Source organism: Rhinatrema bivittatum, chromosome 6 (assembly GCF_901001135.1).
Source record: "Rhinatrema bivittatum chromosome 6, aRhiBiv1.1, whole genome shotgun sequence".
NCBI lineage: Eukaryota > Metazoa > Chordata > Amphibia > Gymnophiona > Rhinatrematidae > Rhinatrema > Rhinatrema bivittatum.
This window is the reverse complement of record NC_042620.1, coordinates 271,404,216-271,422,013: the sequence shown is the minus strand read 5'-3', so window position 1 is coordinate 271,422,013 and position 17,798 is coordinate 271,404,216. Positions and strand designations below refer to the sequence as shown.

The 17,798-nt window shown below is 41.3% G+C and overlaps 1 protein-coding gene across 2 annotated transcripts in view; it reads left to right on the top strand.

Moving 5' to 3' along the window:
* The window catches only part of GCNA (germ cell nuclear acidic peptidase), a 174,668-nt gene that overhangs the window by 116,931 nt on the left and 39,939 nt on the right, over positions 1–17,798 (top strand). For both annotated transcript variants that reach the window (XM_029607210.1, XM_029607211.1), the window contains exons 7-8: positions 688–1,152; positions 12,091–12,277. In XM_029607210.1, the coding sequence (XP_029463070.1) occupies positions 688–1,152; positions 12,091–12,277 (652 nt within the window). The remainder of the gene's footprint in view (positions 1–687; positions 1,153–12,090; positions 12,278–17,798) is intronic.

Here is a 17,798-nt window from a genome sequence, read left to right as displayed (position 1 = left end):
GTCACCTTGCTTTAATTTATAAGATAATTTTTTTGTTTTTCATTTTTGTGTTTGTAATAAAATCTACCAAAAGTCTCAATGTACTCTTATTGATTTTCTCACGCTTATTTTTTCAAAACATGCACACTATCCACAGATATAACAGGAGCTCTAATCAGTATTAGAGCTCCTGTTATATCTGTGGATAGTGTGCATGTTTTGAAAAAATAAGCGTGAGAAAATCAATAAGAGTACATTGAGACTTTTGGTAGATTTTATTACAAACACAAAAATGAAAAACAAAAAAATGATCTTATAAATTAAAGCAAGGTGACCCTGGACCATAACAGAGTCTGTGATGCTATACAGACCCTTGGAATAAGGGGCCTACACATATCTGGTGAAAGATTTAGATATTAGTTTTAGATTTACTGGTTGTACCATTGATTTGGATTTGTGGATACACACTACGGTACACTAGAATACAGTGGTTTTTGTGGGGAAGAGGTTGTGATTGATATCGTAATTATCTCTCAGCCAGTACAATATAGTTTAACAACACCTTGAACTTTTGCTGCCAAATCTTTGCAAACAATAATAGCAAATAGGCATGTACAATACAAATAACATTTCTTCACCTGCTATTATAACAATAGTTTTTTCTTAATAGCTTTTCTGAGAGGTTTCAAAGTCTAATTTGAATTTCAGGACTGAAAGATCCCCTAAGTCAAGAGACATCTACAACTACTGAAAACAAACACAGGTCAACACAAGAAGGGACTGCTCCAGTGTTTACAAGTGAAAGTGATAATGAGGATTTTATTATCAAAACTACTTTGTCTGAAAGCTGCAAAGATAAATTGAAAAGACAACAGATTGACAGTGACTTGAAACCTGGTAATCTCTACTCTGATTCTACAGGAGAGCAGAGAGAGTGCATTGATCACAAGCTTCATTCTTACAGTCACCTGGACTGGAAGGAGAAGAATTTTGAGAAGCCCTCTGTAGTGAACAACAGTAAAATCTGTGATGTTCAGAACTATGAGCTTCAAGTACCAGAAAGTTCTGATGATGAATTTGATATTTTAATAGAACGAGTAAAGAACAGAACCAGGCCTCAGACTCCTGGGTCAACAGCAAAGAAGATTCTTCAACCAAGGATAGTCGGCAGAGGTAAGGCAATTTGCTTTAATCCTTATAATTCTATAAACCCAAACTCAGCCATCAAAAGAAACGTTACATTAATCACTATAAATTTGGAAACATTCTGAACTAGTAGAAAGAAAAGTGATTATAGTAATCTGTAGGGACTAATGTACCAATTTAATCTTAGGCACCGAGCACTGATAAAGGACTTTATTATATTTTTTTTACGTTTTTATTTAAAAATAAATTGATTGACCGCATACATTGAATAAAGTTTAAGGTGGAATACATAAAAATACATAAATAAAAGAAAGAACAAATAGGCATAAAGTCAAATATAAATAAGAAGTGGCTGTGATGTTCTTTCCTCCTTTATTTTTAAATAAACAAATAAGTGCAGAATTTCTTTTATAATTTATAACCTTTAATTAGTTACATGACACATGAAATGTGTTGCGCTCGTGGCTGCTCTTCGCCCTCGCTCCACCCTCTCTACCTCTGTGGCAACTCCCTCCGGGTCTGATGGACGGCTTGCTGCCACAGCGTCTCCTTGCCACTTCTCCCCGGCATCCCCGGACCGGTTCGACGCTGCGGATCCGCCATGTTCCTGATGACGTTGGGTGCGCGTGCGCTCCGAAGTATATACCAGCAAGGGCGCGAACCTCAGGGGCATCCCCTTGTATTGACGTCATCCGCTTCCAACATAAAAGGTCTTCACTTACGCTTATGATTTGAGTTAGCAAGGATTGATTGCAGGGATTCATATGGACCCATGACTCTCTACGCTACTCTGCCTCTTCGGACTTACCAGGGGTACCCTCTCCTCAGGGCCTCGCTGTCTTTTCTTGAATTCAGATTGCAGACAGGAACCAGTACTCGCTCCTCGATGTCCTATGTTCCTGAACACTCTGAAGATTCTCTACTGCCTAGAAGCTATCGCAGATACAGACATTTGTGAGTTACTATTTCAGATTACAGATAGGAACCGGTGCTCGCTCCTCAAGGGCCCATGTTCCTAACACTCTGAAGATTCTCTACTGTCTAGAAGCTATTGCAGGTACAGACATTTGTGAGTTACTATTTCAGATTACATATAGGAACCGGTACTCGCCTCGAGAGCTTATGTTCCTGAATACACTGAAGATTCTCTACTACCTGGAAGCCATTACAGATAGAGACAATTGTGAGTTACCATCACTCTCTGAGCTTTCCCTGGAACCAGGTACTCGCTCCTCGAGGGCATAACTCTTTCCAGCTACTGAGCCTTCTTAAGAATCTATGTGAGTGTTATCTACTACTGGCTATGTATACAGCATACTCTGTCTACTCACTATCTATAGTCTCTCTACAGCTCAGCAACCCTGGGATCACAGTTCCAGTATCTGAGGGACTTCAGCCCTGCTGGGCATATCAGCTCACTACTGCCACCTCTGGTGGTTCTTCGAACCTGTCTAATAAAAGAACTATCTGTGTCTGTCTCCATACCCAAGCCTAGCCGGTGGTCCCTCTCAGGATATCCTCCTGGGGGTGCTGTCATCTGCCATCGGCCCAAGAATTCACCTATTTACATTAGTGCTCACTCCTCCCACTTCAGGAGCTGAGCACAACAGACTGCTAACTCTCATCTGCTTGCTCCTCTCATCAGCATAGCAGATACTAACAGATTGCTAGCTCCTCCCCTCTGGCGGAGCATATCGTAACAGATTGCTAACTCCTCCCCTCTGGAGGAGCCGTTCGTCACAAAATGCCATACTGGGTCAGAACAAATGTTCATCCAACCCAGCATCCTGTCTCCAGTAGTGGCCAATCCAGATCGCAAGTAACTGATAGGATCCCAAAGAGTAGGTGCAATCCTTCTTGCTGATGACCAGGAATAAGCAGTGGCTTTCTCCAGTCTATATGGCTAATAGTAGTTTATGGACTTTTTCCTTCAGGGAACTTGTCCAAACCTTTTTTTTTTTTTAAACCAGTTACGCTAACTGTTTTCACTACCACCTCTGGCACAAATTATACAGTTTACACTGAGTGAAAATCCATTTGTTTTAAATGTGCTACCTATTAGCTTCACGGAGTGACCCCACCTAGTTGGAAAGGGTAAATAACTGTATACTGTTTACACATTTCACTCATAATTTTATAGATCCCTTTCATATCTCCTCTCACCTGTCCGGTGATGTACTGAACAGGGGGCACCAAGACCCCTGGGTGCCTTGCTGTAGGGGGCATGGGATTCCATCCTGCCCATCCTCTCCTCACTGAGACCCCCCCTGTTCTAGTAGGCATTCTCCCTAGCCCCGTTTCCCCACCTAGACCCCTTCAACCCTCTTCAGTTATGCTCCCTAGTCCCTTCTCACCCAGCCTTTCCAGTCCCCAGCATTCTTGTTCCACAGCCCTCTCCCCAAAATCATGCTCCTTTGTTCCTCTCCCCATTCCCAGCAATCATGCTACTTAGTCCCCTCTTCCCATCCAGACCCCCCAATTCCCTGCAATCTTGCTCCCCAGCCCCCTCACCCCACCTACATCCCTTCTGCCCTCAGCTACCGCTCTGTCTCCTCTCCGTGGCCCGAGTGACAGCTTGGGCTTCAAGCCATGCCCCCTGATAACATCACCTATGCGAGGGGGTGAAGAGCCCATGAGCGTTGCTGGAGAAAGTTTTGCTGCTACTGCTGGGTCTCCTCTCCCCGGACTATCTGGCCACTCACCAGCTTTGATTTTTTTGATTGGGTGACTAAAGAATTGAATTGAGGAAGAGAGCTCAATGTGATGTACTTGGATTTCAGCAAAGCTTTTGATACGGTCCCGCATAGGAGGCTTGTGAATAAAATGAGAAGCTTGGGAGTGAGCACCAAGGTGGTGGCCTGGATTACAAACTGGTTGATGGACAGATGACAGCATGTGATGGTAAATGGAACCTACTCTGAAGAAAAAACAGTGTTAAGAGGAGTGCCACAAGGATCGGCGTTGGGACCAATTCTGTTCAATATCTTTGTGAACAACATTGTAGAAGGGATAGAAGGTAAAGTTTGTCTATTTGCAGATGATACTAAGATATGGAACAGAGTGGACACACAGAAGGGAGTAGAGAGGATGAGACATGATTTAAGGAAGCTTGAACAGTGGTCCAAGATATGGCAGCTGGATTTAATGCCAAGAAGTGCAGAGTCGTGCATCTGGGGTGCACGGCTCTATTGGGGATGAAGAGCTGTTGTGCATGAAGGAAGAAAGGGACCTTGGGATGATACTGTCTAGCGATGTGAAGCAATGTGACAAGGTGATAGCTAAAGCCAGAAGAATGCTGGGCTGTATAGAGAGAGGAATAACTAGTTAAAAAAAAAAGGTGATAATTCCCTTATACAGGCATTGGTGAGGCCTCACCTGGAGTACTGTGTTCAGTTCTGGAGACCGTATCTCAAAAGAGACAGAATGGAGGTGCTTCAAAAAAGGGCGACCAAAATGAGTGGTCTCCATCAAATGACTTATGAGAAGTTGAAGGACCTAAATATGTATACCCTGGAAGGAGAGGAGGTGCAGGGGAGATATGATACAGACCTTCAGATACCTGGAAGGTTTTAATGATGCACAATCAACAACAAACCTTTTCTGTGGGAAAGAAATCAGTAGAACTAGGGGTCACAAAATTAAGCTCCAGGGAGGAAGATTCAGAACTAAAATCAGAAAATATTTATTCACAGAGAGGGTGGTAGATGCATGGAATGCCGTTCCAGAGATGGTGATGAAGACAAAAACTGAGAGAGACTTCAAAGGGGTATGGGTTAAACACTGTGGATCCCTAAAGGCTAGAGGTTGGAAACGAAGAAAAGAGTGCATGGGGGTAACTTGCTGGTGAGGCGGTTACTACCCTTAACCAATAAGCCCAAAACTCTTGATGTAACTCTAACATTGCTCTCTGCTCCTATGACAGAAGGTAACAGGGAATTGGACTCAAAGAGCAAGCAACAAGGGCCCTGACTTTGCCGGTCTGGGAAACTGATAAGTATGGCGGTGACTTATGGCGCAACAGAAACTTCCATGAGCTTGCTGAGAAGACTGGATGGACCATTAGTCCTTTTCTGCTGTCATTTCTATGTATGTTTGAGCCCTACTGAGAGAGGAGCAGAAGACATGCCTGGTTATTCCCGCTGGTGGAGCGTGCACAGGAAGAAGTGCGACAAAGGAACTCGTTTGTTCACTCCTTCATGCACATCGAGTGCAAACGAGGCCCTGGACTCTGTACAATTATCTATGGACATCCATCATTCCATGAGTCTCTCTCTATCCCAGTTATCTCAGGGTAGGAATGGCGATCTTTCTACCATTAAACAATCGCGCATATTACATTGGCCATCTTGTTTAATATCTTACCTTCTGTAGCTCTATAGTTCTTGTTTTTATCAATGCTAAAGTTATGCTGATCAGTATTCAAGCGATTACGAAAAAATTCCTGTTTGCTTGGGGATTAACCACTACTATTAATTGCATCAGCAGCATGGGATCTTCTTAGTGTTTGGGTAATTGCCAGGTTCTTGTGGCCTGGTTTTGGCCTCTGTTGGAAACAGGATGCTGGGCTTGATGGACCCTTGGTCTGACCCAGCATGGCAATTTCTTATGATGTTATGTTCTTATGATATCAAGGGTAACAAATAGGCCCCCATGCCTATTTGTTACCCTTGATATCATTGTTCTGAAGTTATTTGTAATTTGTAAGTTTTTAAGTTATCTGTAAACCGATACAATGTGCAAACGGTTGTCAGTATATAAAATCTTTAAATAAATAAATGTTAATTTAGATGGAAAAAACTGACTTTTTCTATGTAACTAAGAGCTGCTCTTCGCCTCAGACACCATTACTCTTAATCAAATATGTCATCCTGATTATCTTTATTATTCCCTACCAAGAACAAAGGGTAGAGGGGGAGGGTTATTGGTAATTTATAAAGAGTTGGAACCCCAAATTCAAGAACATCAGCTGCAATTCACCTTATGAATCCTTGATACTATACACTGCTGGTTTTTCCATTTGCCTCACTTACTGTCTTCCTAAGTTTTTACAAGCCAATCTGTCACCTTTATTTGAACAGCTCCTTTTAGCCAAACCAACTTTAAACAATGTGATTATATTGGGTGATTTTAACTTGCCTTTTAATTCTGCTTCTGCACATTGTTTCTTGTCAACCTTTCTTCTCTAGGCTGGACCCAGCTAGTCCATAGGTCCTAGTCATCGACAGGGTTATACATTAGATCTTATTTTTGTTAACAATTCCAGCATACAGTACAGTTCTGAAACATTGTCTGTTAAAGAAGTCCCATGGTCAGACCATTCATTAATTAGTTTTTCAATCTTCTGGCTTAAAGACCCTATTGACTCTAAACCTACTATCCCACAAATTTGTTGCGGTTTTGACAATCTAAATTTATTGAAGGCTTACAACCTTTTCTAGACTCTGCCTTACCTGATGACTTAGATGATTTAACTGTTGGACTGACTTCGTCACTTCAGTGCTTGTGACTCTATTGCCCCTCTCTAACAATAATAGGAAACCCCAACCATGGTTTATTCCCACGTTGATTCTCCTTAGAAAGTCTTTTAGGAAAAGCGAAAGTGCTTGGCAGAAATCTCCTTCATCTATAAGTGCAACTAATTTCAGACTTTTACTGGCTAAGTATCAATCAGAAACATTAGAAGCTAAAAAATGTTTCTGCCAAAAAAAATCAGGCATAATGGCTACAGTTCCAAGGCATTATTTGTTAGCTAAAAATCTAACCTGTACTATAAAAACTTGTCCATCTCTCACCGAACCCCTTAGTTTCACTTTTGCCAATCTTTCTCCTTGGTATAACGATCCCCCTTCTCTATCTAGTTTAATTTGGTCATTTTTTGAAGACGTATCTCAACTTGAAATATCTAAAATTATTTCTTCAATAAACAATATTTACTGTCCCTCTACCAATTCTCCAATTGCCCTCTTTAAAACAATCAAAGACACATTACTCCATCTTTAACAACCATAGTTAATAAATCGCTCCAATCTTTTTTTTTTTTTAATTTTTTATTTATCAGCATTTCAATAATTCACAAGCAAAAACTTGTAATGAAATTACAGCACTATTCAGAAAACATGTACATTAGCAAGTACATAGTATATCTCACCATAATATCTTCAGCACTGACAAAAATAAAATAGAGGGGCTCAGAAATTTGAGTGTTACACTACAAGTAAAAATCAATAGGAAATGGTCACTTGATGAGATTCAACGAACATTTACTCATTGCCAAGCCTAGCTAGGGGTATATTAGGTATGTGAATCCAGGAACACCCTTAATTGAGAAGGTTCAAAAAAGATATACCATATTTTCCGGCATATAAGACGAGTTTTTAACCCCTGAAAATCTTCTCAAAAGTCGGGGGTCATCTTATACGCCGGGTATCGTCTTATAGGGCGTATACCGTAATTGTCGCCGGTAATCCAAAGTTACAGCGTCTGGTGCATTCCCCGTGCCCTCGCTCCTCGAGTCACTTCCCCGGATGCTGTAAAAGCAAGCCCCTTTTGCCCAGCAGCGGCCAATCGGGGAGCGATGGAGCGCAGAATGAACTTTTTTACTGCATCCGGTGAGGGGAGGGAGTGACTCAAGGAGCAAAGGCGTGCTGCCCAGCACCGACCAATCAGGCAGTGCACCTTCGCTCCTCGAGTCACTCCCTCCCCTCACTGGATGCTGTAAAAATGTTTTTTTGGTTTTTTTTTTGTGTGAATAGTCAAGCATTTATTTTCAATCATTCCAGCGATTAAAGCTAAAGAAAAGTCTACACCGCAGCAAAGTTCAGGATTTAGCACCTTAGAAGAAAGAATTTGCTTCGGTTTCAGAGCTTTAAGTCACAGTAACTTGGCAATACCAGTGGTGTGACAACTAAGGGACAAGAAGGTGAAATGAACAGTTCATCTAGTTCATGTAATCTGGCTTCACATTTTTAAGATTGGTATGAAAAGAAAGATGCTTGCTACTTACATGAGTGTATAAGATATGTACCGGTAGTTGAAGATATGAAATTGAAAACAATCAGTAAGAACCAATTTCATTTTCTACAAAAAAAACCCAAAAAAGTTCATTCTCCGCTCCCTCGCTTCCCGATTGGCTGGTGCTGGGCAAAAGGGGCTTGCCGAAGCAAGCCCCTTTTGCCCAGCACCGGCCAATCGAGCAGCGCACCCTCACTCCTCGAGTCACTCCCTCCTGCTGTAAATGTTGGAATGCGTTGGAAGAGGGGTAGTCTTATAAGGCGAGTATATCCCAAACTACTATATTTTAACTGGAAAAGTTGGGGGTCGTCTTATACGCCCAGTCGTCTTATACGCCGGAAAATATGGTAATTCTGATTTTGGTATTTAATAAAACATTTACATGGGTAGCGCAGTAATATCTGTGCCCCCAAATGTAACACATCAGAATGCATTGTTAGGGAATTTTTTCTTCTAGTTTGAGTTGCTTTAGGAAGGTCAGGATAACACCAAACCTTTTTGCCATAAAATAACACATGCCTATTGCAGAAAAACTGCCTAAAAATATTATTCCAATCAACTAGCAACCAAAGTCTCGTGTGACATTTCAAGAACCTTGGAAATATCCAAAGCTGGCATTTGACCATCCACATCTTCACTGGTATCCATAACCTGAGGCAAATAATAAACTTTGGTAACTACTGGCACAGCAAAATCAGGAAGCTTCAAAATCTGGGAGGAATATATTTTGAACAACTCCAATGGAGTTTAAATCGCTCCAATCTGGCTGTATTTCAGACTGTTTAAAAAAAAAGCAGTTGTTAAACCATTCTTTTAAAAAAGCCTGGTCTGAATTCTTCTGACCCAATAAACTATAGACCTATTTCATCTTTACCATTTTCCTCCAAAGTCATTGAAAGTGCTGTATTACACAACTGACAGAATTCAAAGAAGAGAGAGAAATACTTGATCCCCCATCAGTCCGGATTTAGATGTTCCATGAGTACTGAGCTTCTTCTACTACCGTTAATAGACACGGTCAGACGAGGCCTAGATACTGGTCACCAGTTTTTACTTGTTTCTCTAGATATCTCTTCAGCCTTTGATACTGTCGATTACGAGATTCTTAGATATTAGCTACAAGAATGCGGTATCTCAGGAAATGTCTTAAACTGGTTCTCAGCATATTTTAGCAATCTGACACATCAAGTCAAATTCAGTAACAATTTTTCTACCTGGCAAACTTTGAAATCTGGTGTTTCACAAGGCTCTGCTTTATCAGCAGTTTTATTTAACATCTACTTGGCGTCAATTGCAAAACTTCTTGCCAGCATTACTGATGGATATATAATAAATGCTGATGACAATGTTTTTCATCCAATTATGTCCAACCTGGGACAAACTCTTGAATGTCTTCATATCTGTATTTCTTCTGTCAAACTTTATTTGAATATCCAGCATAGCTCTCTGCTTCAACAGCAGGGGAGAAAGACTGATACTTCACTTTCAATGCATATCCAGCATAACTCTGCCTCAACGGCAGGGGGAATGAAAAAAAGTGGATCTATATACAGACAACAACCAACAAGGACTGAATTACATAGTCTGGGTAAACAAATAAGCATGGGTGTAGCTTGCTTATTGCAGCGGTTACTACCCCTAACTAATTAAGCTAGATATTTCACTTAGATGCAGTTCCAACACTGCTCTCTACATTAATGGTGGGGGGTGGAAGGGAAATAGAACCAAAAGGTTACTAAGAGCCAAGAGTAACAGATAAGTATATGAGAGAGAAAAAAAAAAGTGCGAAACTTGCTGGGCAGACTGGATGGGCCGTTTGGTCTTCTGCCGTCATTTCTATGTTTTTATGTTTCAGAGGCCACATTCCTTCTATCAGCATGATTTCATTTCAATTGATAACTTGAGTTTTCCAATTAATGTTCCTATAAAAAGCTTAGATGTTTGAATTAACACTTCCCTTTTTCAGCTACAAAACTCTTCCCTTTTTCAGCTACAAAATAGGATTCTTCAAATTGCATGTAGTAGCAGGTCTGCAAAGTCTTTTACATAGTCATGACTTTCTCATCATTATTCGAGCAACACTTTTTCCTCATATTGACTTCTGCAACAGTCTTTATTTAGATCTTCCATTTAATTCTTTACACCCATTACAATTGTTACTGAATTCAGCTGCGCAACTGATTACTGGAATAAAACGTTATGAACACATCACTCTTGTTCTTGACAAACTGAAATGGTTACCAATTCAACAATGAATTTCTTATAAAATCGTTATGACAATTTTTTAATTTTTTAACCTCAGATTCTTGTCCAAGGTCCAATGCCTTGCTAAAAATATATAAGCCATCATGTCAGCTGAGATCTTCACAACGAGGACTACTCTGTTACCTTCTGTTCATCATGCTTGTCTTTCTACAAGAAGGGACTCTGCATTTTTCAGTTGCGGTACCTGGTTTTTGGAACTCTCTACCTATGGAACTCCAGATGGCGGATTGCATTAAAAAGTTTAGACTTCTTTTAAAAAGCTTTTTACTAAAACAAGCATTTTATTAAGAATTACGGCTTTGACCCTTTTATATTATGTGGCAGCTTGAGATTTTATTATATCTTGAGATTTTATTATGTCTTTTATTACCATGTCTTATATGCTTTTTCTTTTTATATGTTTTTATTATGAATGTTATTTTTTATTTGTTCATTGCTTAGGCCTTATTTGTGTTAAGCAATTAATAAATTCAATAAAAGCATTCATGCTCCTGTTAACTCTCCCTACCCAGACCCCCAGTTCCCAGCTATCTTGCTCCCCAGCAGTTGGGAGCAGCCATTGGCCACTGGTTGCAGCTCTTCTTTCCTGGCTGAAACAGCTACAAGCTTTCATCTGAAAATAATTGCTTATTTATATCTGGGCTAAGTATGTTTCTTGTCTGGATTTTATACAAATTTTGTGCCTTTGGGGGGGGGGGTTTATTTTTACTTGAAAGCTTAAGGCATAAAGTGTGTGTGTTGTGTTGGGGGGGGGGAGAGAAAAAAAAGGATCCATAGTTTTTTTAGTAGTGTGGCCGAGAGGAGGGGAGCCTTGAGGAGTTCATCTCTCAAGAGACCAGCCGTTGGAAGCAGCCATTAGCCACTGGTTGCAGCTCTTCTTTCCTGGCTGAGACAGCTATAAGCTATCTGAGAAAAAATAAATAAACCTTTTCCTACAAGTAATCTCAACTGTTTAGTTGAAAAGGAAATTAGGAACTTTGATATCAGTGTTATCATCCATCTGGGGACCAATGACCTCCATAGAAATGGTATCCATGAAGTACAGAAGAATTTCCAAAATCTAGGAAAGAGAAGACACTCTGTAAAGGCTGTTGCCTTTTCTGAAGTATATTACCTGTTCATGGAAAGGGAAATGAGCAGCTGGCCCTATAGATAATTTCAATTCCTGGTTCAAAAGCTGGTGTACATAAAGTGGTTTTGGATACATTGGAAGCTGGGGTTGTGTATGGAGCAGTAAAAGACTATATGGTAAGGATGGCCTACATTTGTCTGTAGCAGGAAGGAGGATACTAAGTGAGAAATTCAGATTGTATATTAACAGGCATATAACTAGAGAATGAGGGTGGCAGGAGATGGCCACAAAAATTGACATATCACCCCCAAACTATACAGGTAGTGGGAGCAGATAATAACAAAATCAATCAGCTCAAAAAAGCAGAAAAGGAATCTAGGAAGTACAACAAATCACGGGAGAAAAATTGGAAAGCTATGACTACAAATGCTCGTATTTTGGGCGATAAAATCCCAGACCTGCAAGCCCTAATGAGGGAGGCGGACTTGGACATTGTTGCTGTTATGAAGACATGGTTCACGGATTCTCATGATTGGGATACTTTAATTTTTGCATTTCTGAGATCCATATCACCCCACTGAATGGTTTTTGTGTGTTGTTTTTTTTTCCACTTATAGCTCTAGAAAATGTCAATACTCCCTGTGGAACCGTAAACAGTGGTGTTCAAGAAACCAACAAAACATTTATGCCAAAACCAAAATCTCTTCCAAAGAGAGAGATTGCATCCCATCAGTCACTTCCAAAATGGAGTCCTAAGATCAGATCTGTCAGCTACTCACAGCAGACTTTTTCAGCAGATCAATGGTACGTTTCTATTTTCACATTTGTAATTTGCATGGCCATGTTGCAATTATATGCACATGCTTTATTTCTTTCCACATGGTTAATTTAACCCTTTTATTGTCAACGTGTTTGGTACTCCTATGATTAAAGAACATTTTACATTTTTCTTATTAATTTTGGTGCAAAATGGTATGCATGTTTTCACTGGTTTTTGGGTTTTTTTGCATAAGCATCTTTAACCTAGTTTCTTATAGGGAAACTTGCTTTATAAGATCATCATGTCTGTCCTCTGAGAACACGTTACTGGTAAGCAACTCTTTTTTTTATAATTTAAACTTTATTAGAGACTTCAAGTATGAATACAGTTATGTTCCAATATTCAACAACAGCAATTGTATTGCACATATGTAATCGGTAAATTACCAACAGTTGGACTCAATTCCCATTCCACCTTGAAGTGGAGTGATACAGGTGTCAATATTGTTCTATTCAACCTGAAAATATTTCTGTTTAATTGAAAACTATATCTACTCCTGGGGGAATTCTGCGCAAAAAAATTTAAAATTCTGCACACACAAACTGAAAATTCTGCAAAATTCTGCAAACTTTATATTGGTCAAAATAACACAATTTACATGACAGCCTTTAAGTAATTACATTTTAAATTATTACAGAAAAAAGTTTTATTAATTAAAGTTGCAGAATTTTAAATATTTTGAGCAGAATTTCCCTAGATATTCACTGTAAGAGTATCCTTTCCACATACACACACCCTCATACAGGCTCCCTCACTCGCACACACATATCCCCTCATACAGGACCCTCTCTCTTGCATTCACACCCACACAAGCTCCCTTTCTCTCTCACGCATACATCCTCACACAGGCTACCTATGTCTCTCTCTCACGCAGCCCTTCACACAGGCTCTGGCTCACACATACACAATCCCTTCACACAGGCTAGCACCTTCACATACACATGATCCCTTTTTCATACATACGAGCTCCCAAGCTCTCACACACATACACACTCCTTCACAATCTCCTCATATAGGCTCCCTCTCTACGAAACCCACACTCAAGCATCCCCCCCCACCCACCCACCCTCTCTTACCTCCCATGCTCTCTCACACCCTCCTCTCTCTGTCACCCTCCCCTCATATAGGCTCCCTCTCTGAAACACACACTCAAGCATCCCCCCCCCACTCCCCCTCTTACCAACCAAGCTGTCTCTCACCCTCCCCCATACTCCCTCGCCTCTCTCACCGGCATCCCCCTCCCCTCATATAGGCTCCCTCTCTATGAAACCCAAACTCAAGCATCCCCCCCCCACCCACCCTCTCTTACCTCCCATCTCTCTCACACCCTCCTGCTCTCTCTCACCCTCCCCACCCCCCCCTTACCAACCATGCTCTCTGTCACCCTCCCCTCTCTCACACACACATTCTCTCTCACTGGCATCCCCCCATGCGCTCTCTCACACCTTCCTGCTCTCTCTCACCCTCCCCGATACACACTCTCTCACCGGCATGCCATGGGACGCACTCCGTTCGTGGCGAAGACGAAGGCCCAGCGCGCCGTTCACGGTGAAAAGGGAAGGCCCCTGTGTGCCGCGAACGGTGCGCCGGGCCTTCATCTTTGCCGCGAACGGAGCATGGCACACGGAGGCCTTCCTTTTTCGCCGTGAATGGCACGCCGAGCCTTCATCTTCGCCGCGAACAGAGCGTGTGCTGCGGGATGCTCTCCGTTCGCAGCATGCCGGGGTCTCCTCTGCAATTTTCTGTGCAGAATTTGGCAGTTCTGCGCAGATGGGGAATTCTGCACAAATTCTGCGTTCCACAGTAGCGCAAAATTCCCCCAGGAGTATATATCTAACTCTTTGTAGAAGAATCAACCATACAATTGTTAATTTTAATATTTCACAATAAAACATCATAGTACTGATTAGTCTCTTGTTTTATTATTAACCCCTCCTTACCTTCCCCACAACCTCCCCCCTCCCCCCCTAACATTCTTTATAATGAAAGAAAGAAACTATGACACTCATTAGGGCTTATGATAAATATACACCAGCTATCCTACAGGAAGACCTCAAAAGACATATTACGATTGTGCTGACCTCCAAGTCAAATAAGGGGATCGCATTTTTTTAAATGTTCCTACTCGTTTATGCTTATGTGCTGTTATCATATTTAGTCGATAAAGTTCTTCTGTTCAAAACTGTACAGAAGCAAAGGTAGGGACAGTCCGGTCCCTCCACACTTGGGCCAGTTCACATCTAGCAGCAGTGGCAATTAGTTTAATTAATTTTTGCTGATAATGGTTTACTAGAGCAAAAGATTCATTTAGTAAGGCAAATTTGGGAGTTAGAACTATTTCCTTATGGAGAATCGTACCCAGCTATTCAGAGATTGTGAGCCAGTACTTTGTAATAATAATGCAAGTCCACCAAAGGTGAAAAAAGGTACCACATTCACTGCAGCCCTTCCAACATTTATCAAACATGCTAGGATAGAGCTTGTGGAGCTTATATGGAGTGTAATACCACCGGTATAAGAGTTTGTATCCATTTTCAGTTAACAAAGCTGATGTTAAATCTTTACCAGATGACCGATAGATTTCATCCCAGAAAGCTTCCCTTTGTTCTCCTCCCGTCTGCCTCCCAGGCCTGAACATATGCAGGCTTCCTTTTACTTTCCTGATAAATATTGATCTCAAAATACTGGCCAAAATATTGGCATCCAGGGTAAACCTGTATCTTCCTGACCTCATCCACCAAGATCAAGCTGGATTCATACTGGGGAGACTCGCTGGGGACAATATTAGAAAACTCATAGACTTAATGTGGATGGCCCACGAACGCCAAACAGAATTGCTCTTTCTGTCCATCGATGCCGAAAAGGCTTTTGACATGGTGCATTGGCCTTTTCTGTTTGGTGTGTTGGAAAAAATAGGCTTCGGGCCCTTCTTTTGCACTTGGTTATCTAGGCTATATGAACACCCTAAGTCCTGTCTGAAAGTCAATGGGGGCTATTCAGAATGTTTTGAAGTATGCAGGGGAACTAGGCAAAGATGCCCATTGTCTCCTCTTCTATTCGCATTATTTCTAGAACCCCTGGTTATCAATATTAGACGGAGTACTGAGATTACGGGTTTTCAAATCGGGGAAGCCTCATACAGGCTCTGCTTGTTCGCAGATGACATCATGTTTACAGTTACCAGACCTCCTACCTCGTTGGTGGGGATAGAGCGAGAGCTTCGTCTCTTTTAGTGAGGCATCTGGGTTTCGGGTTAATTGGTAAAAATCTGAAATTCTTAATGTTAATGTTACATGTATCACATCCACTGTTCAACTGTTACAACAGGCCCATCCTTTCTGCTGGGCTCCTCATAAAATTAAATATTTGGGCATTTACTTATCCAAGCACCCCAAAGAGCTTTTTACTTTAAATTATGTCCCTCTATTACAAAAAATATCTGCTGATCTGGAACAGTTGGGTAACCTGCCTATCTCGTGGCTGGGACGTGTAGCCACGATTAAAATGAATATTCTGCCTAAATTATTGTATTTGTTCCAATCGCTCCCCATACTTATTTCTAATTCTTTATTAAAACAATGGCAGCGGAAAACATTGTTTCATTTGGAAGCATAGGCCGCCCAGGGTTAGTTGAAATGTGCTTTATCAAACCAAGCTGGAGGGGGGTCTCGGGGTTCCTCATTATCTATGGTATTATGTTGCGGCCCAGCTACGCCCATTGATAGTGTGGTATAATGTACGGGAAGTGAAGCATTGGGCCCAGATTGAGGGTGCCCGGATGTCTGGAATGCCGCTATCCTCTATACCATGGCAGCCCCGGAAAACATGGAGAGCATGACCCGATATGCTGGCGACGACCAGACATACAATGCAGATATGGGATCGGTGGCAGGGAAAGTTAGTAGGCTGGAGAGACTATTTTCATCTTTCCAGCTTATTCCACAATACTGAGTTCTCCTGGGTCTCCCTGCCACTGCTTTCCGGGTTTGGAAGGAATGTGATTTGACCCAGATGGAATGTTTATGGGGCGGGGATAAAATGTTGTGTCTTGATTATTTGTCGGGCCTACCACTTACCAGTAACGGAATTTTTAGCATATCTCCAGATTACACGCTTTTGCCAGAGTAAAAATATTCAGATGGTGTTGAGCTCCGGGAAATCCCTGTTTGAAGGATACTGTTCGACCTCAGTGCAGCCCAAGGGCCTAATCTCCAAAGTCTATAAATTACTGAATGTCAGACTTAAGAAGTTACAGCCCTACGCTAAGGCCTGGGAGAAAGACTTATCTAAAGAACTCACTCCTGAGACCTGGGATGATATTTATCTCCATATCAGTAAAGCTTCAATATCCTCTTCTTTACTTGAAAGTGGGTATAAGCTTCTATACCGCTGGTATGTTTCTCCAGTGAAACTTATGAAAATATCTACAAAGTATGATGGATTAAGCTGGCGGGGTTGTAAAGTCCCTGGGACATTCCTACATATGTGGTGGTCAGGGAACTGTATTATACCACTTTGGACACAATTGGAAGCATTCCTGGCTAATGTGCTCTCCATCACGGTAAAACTATCCATCGCCGATGCACTACTTCACAGCATAAGCGAGGAGGGATCGCAGACACTACATCCTTTTTGTATACAGGCCTGTATAGCCGTCAGGATGGAGGTGGCGACAGCATGGAAGACAAAATTGGGCCCTACCTTCGCAGTTGTTCTCACAAGACTGGACCACGTTTGCATGATGAACAAACTGACAGCAGAAAGGCATCGGATAGTACAAGCCTTTCATCGTATTTGGGATCCATACTTATGATGGTGTGACTCTTGGGACGTGTTAAGGACCTACTATTGATCTGATGGAGATTTGTCTTCAACTTCTTGGACAATTCCCTAAGAGGTGGGAACTGCGGTTTAGCAAGGATGAGGGTCATCATTTGGACTTAATTGCAAGCAATGAGTACCATGAATACTGGGAGCAATACTCATGGTAAAAATGGACTTTCTGCTGATGTATGGATGGACAAAAGTGCGGAGAGAGATGGGAGGGTTTCTGGGGGTAATAATTGATATAAAATGGTGATATGATTGTGCCTTATATTGTTTATTTACAGTGTTAATCTGTTTTCACCAATAAAAAACGTTTACACACAAAAAAAAAAGAAAGCTAATAATGGAGCTGTAAGTCTATGGCCAGAGTTATTTCATGTGCACTTAAGGGACTGTTCAGCTTATTTGATTGTTCTAAAGATAATTTAGGGAGATTTAGCTCTCCAGAAAGTGATTTTAGTTGAGTTAAGTTTGTGCTCCTGAACTATATAAAGTTGTAATATAAGTCACTCTCCCGTCCCAGTATTCCTTCTCAATCGAGACAATCATTCACCTGATTTCGTCTTAACAGTGATGACACATTTACTCACATTTTGTATAAGAATTGTTACCAAAGGTTTCTAAATGTTTAAATGTTCCTCGTTTATTTTATTTTATTTTTTTTATGTAATGCTCACA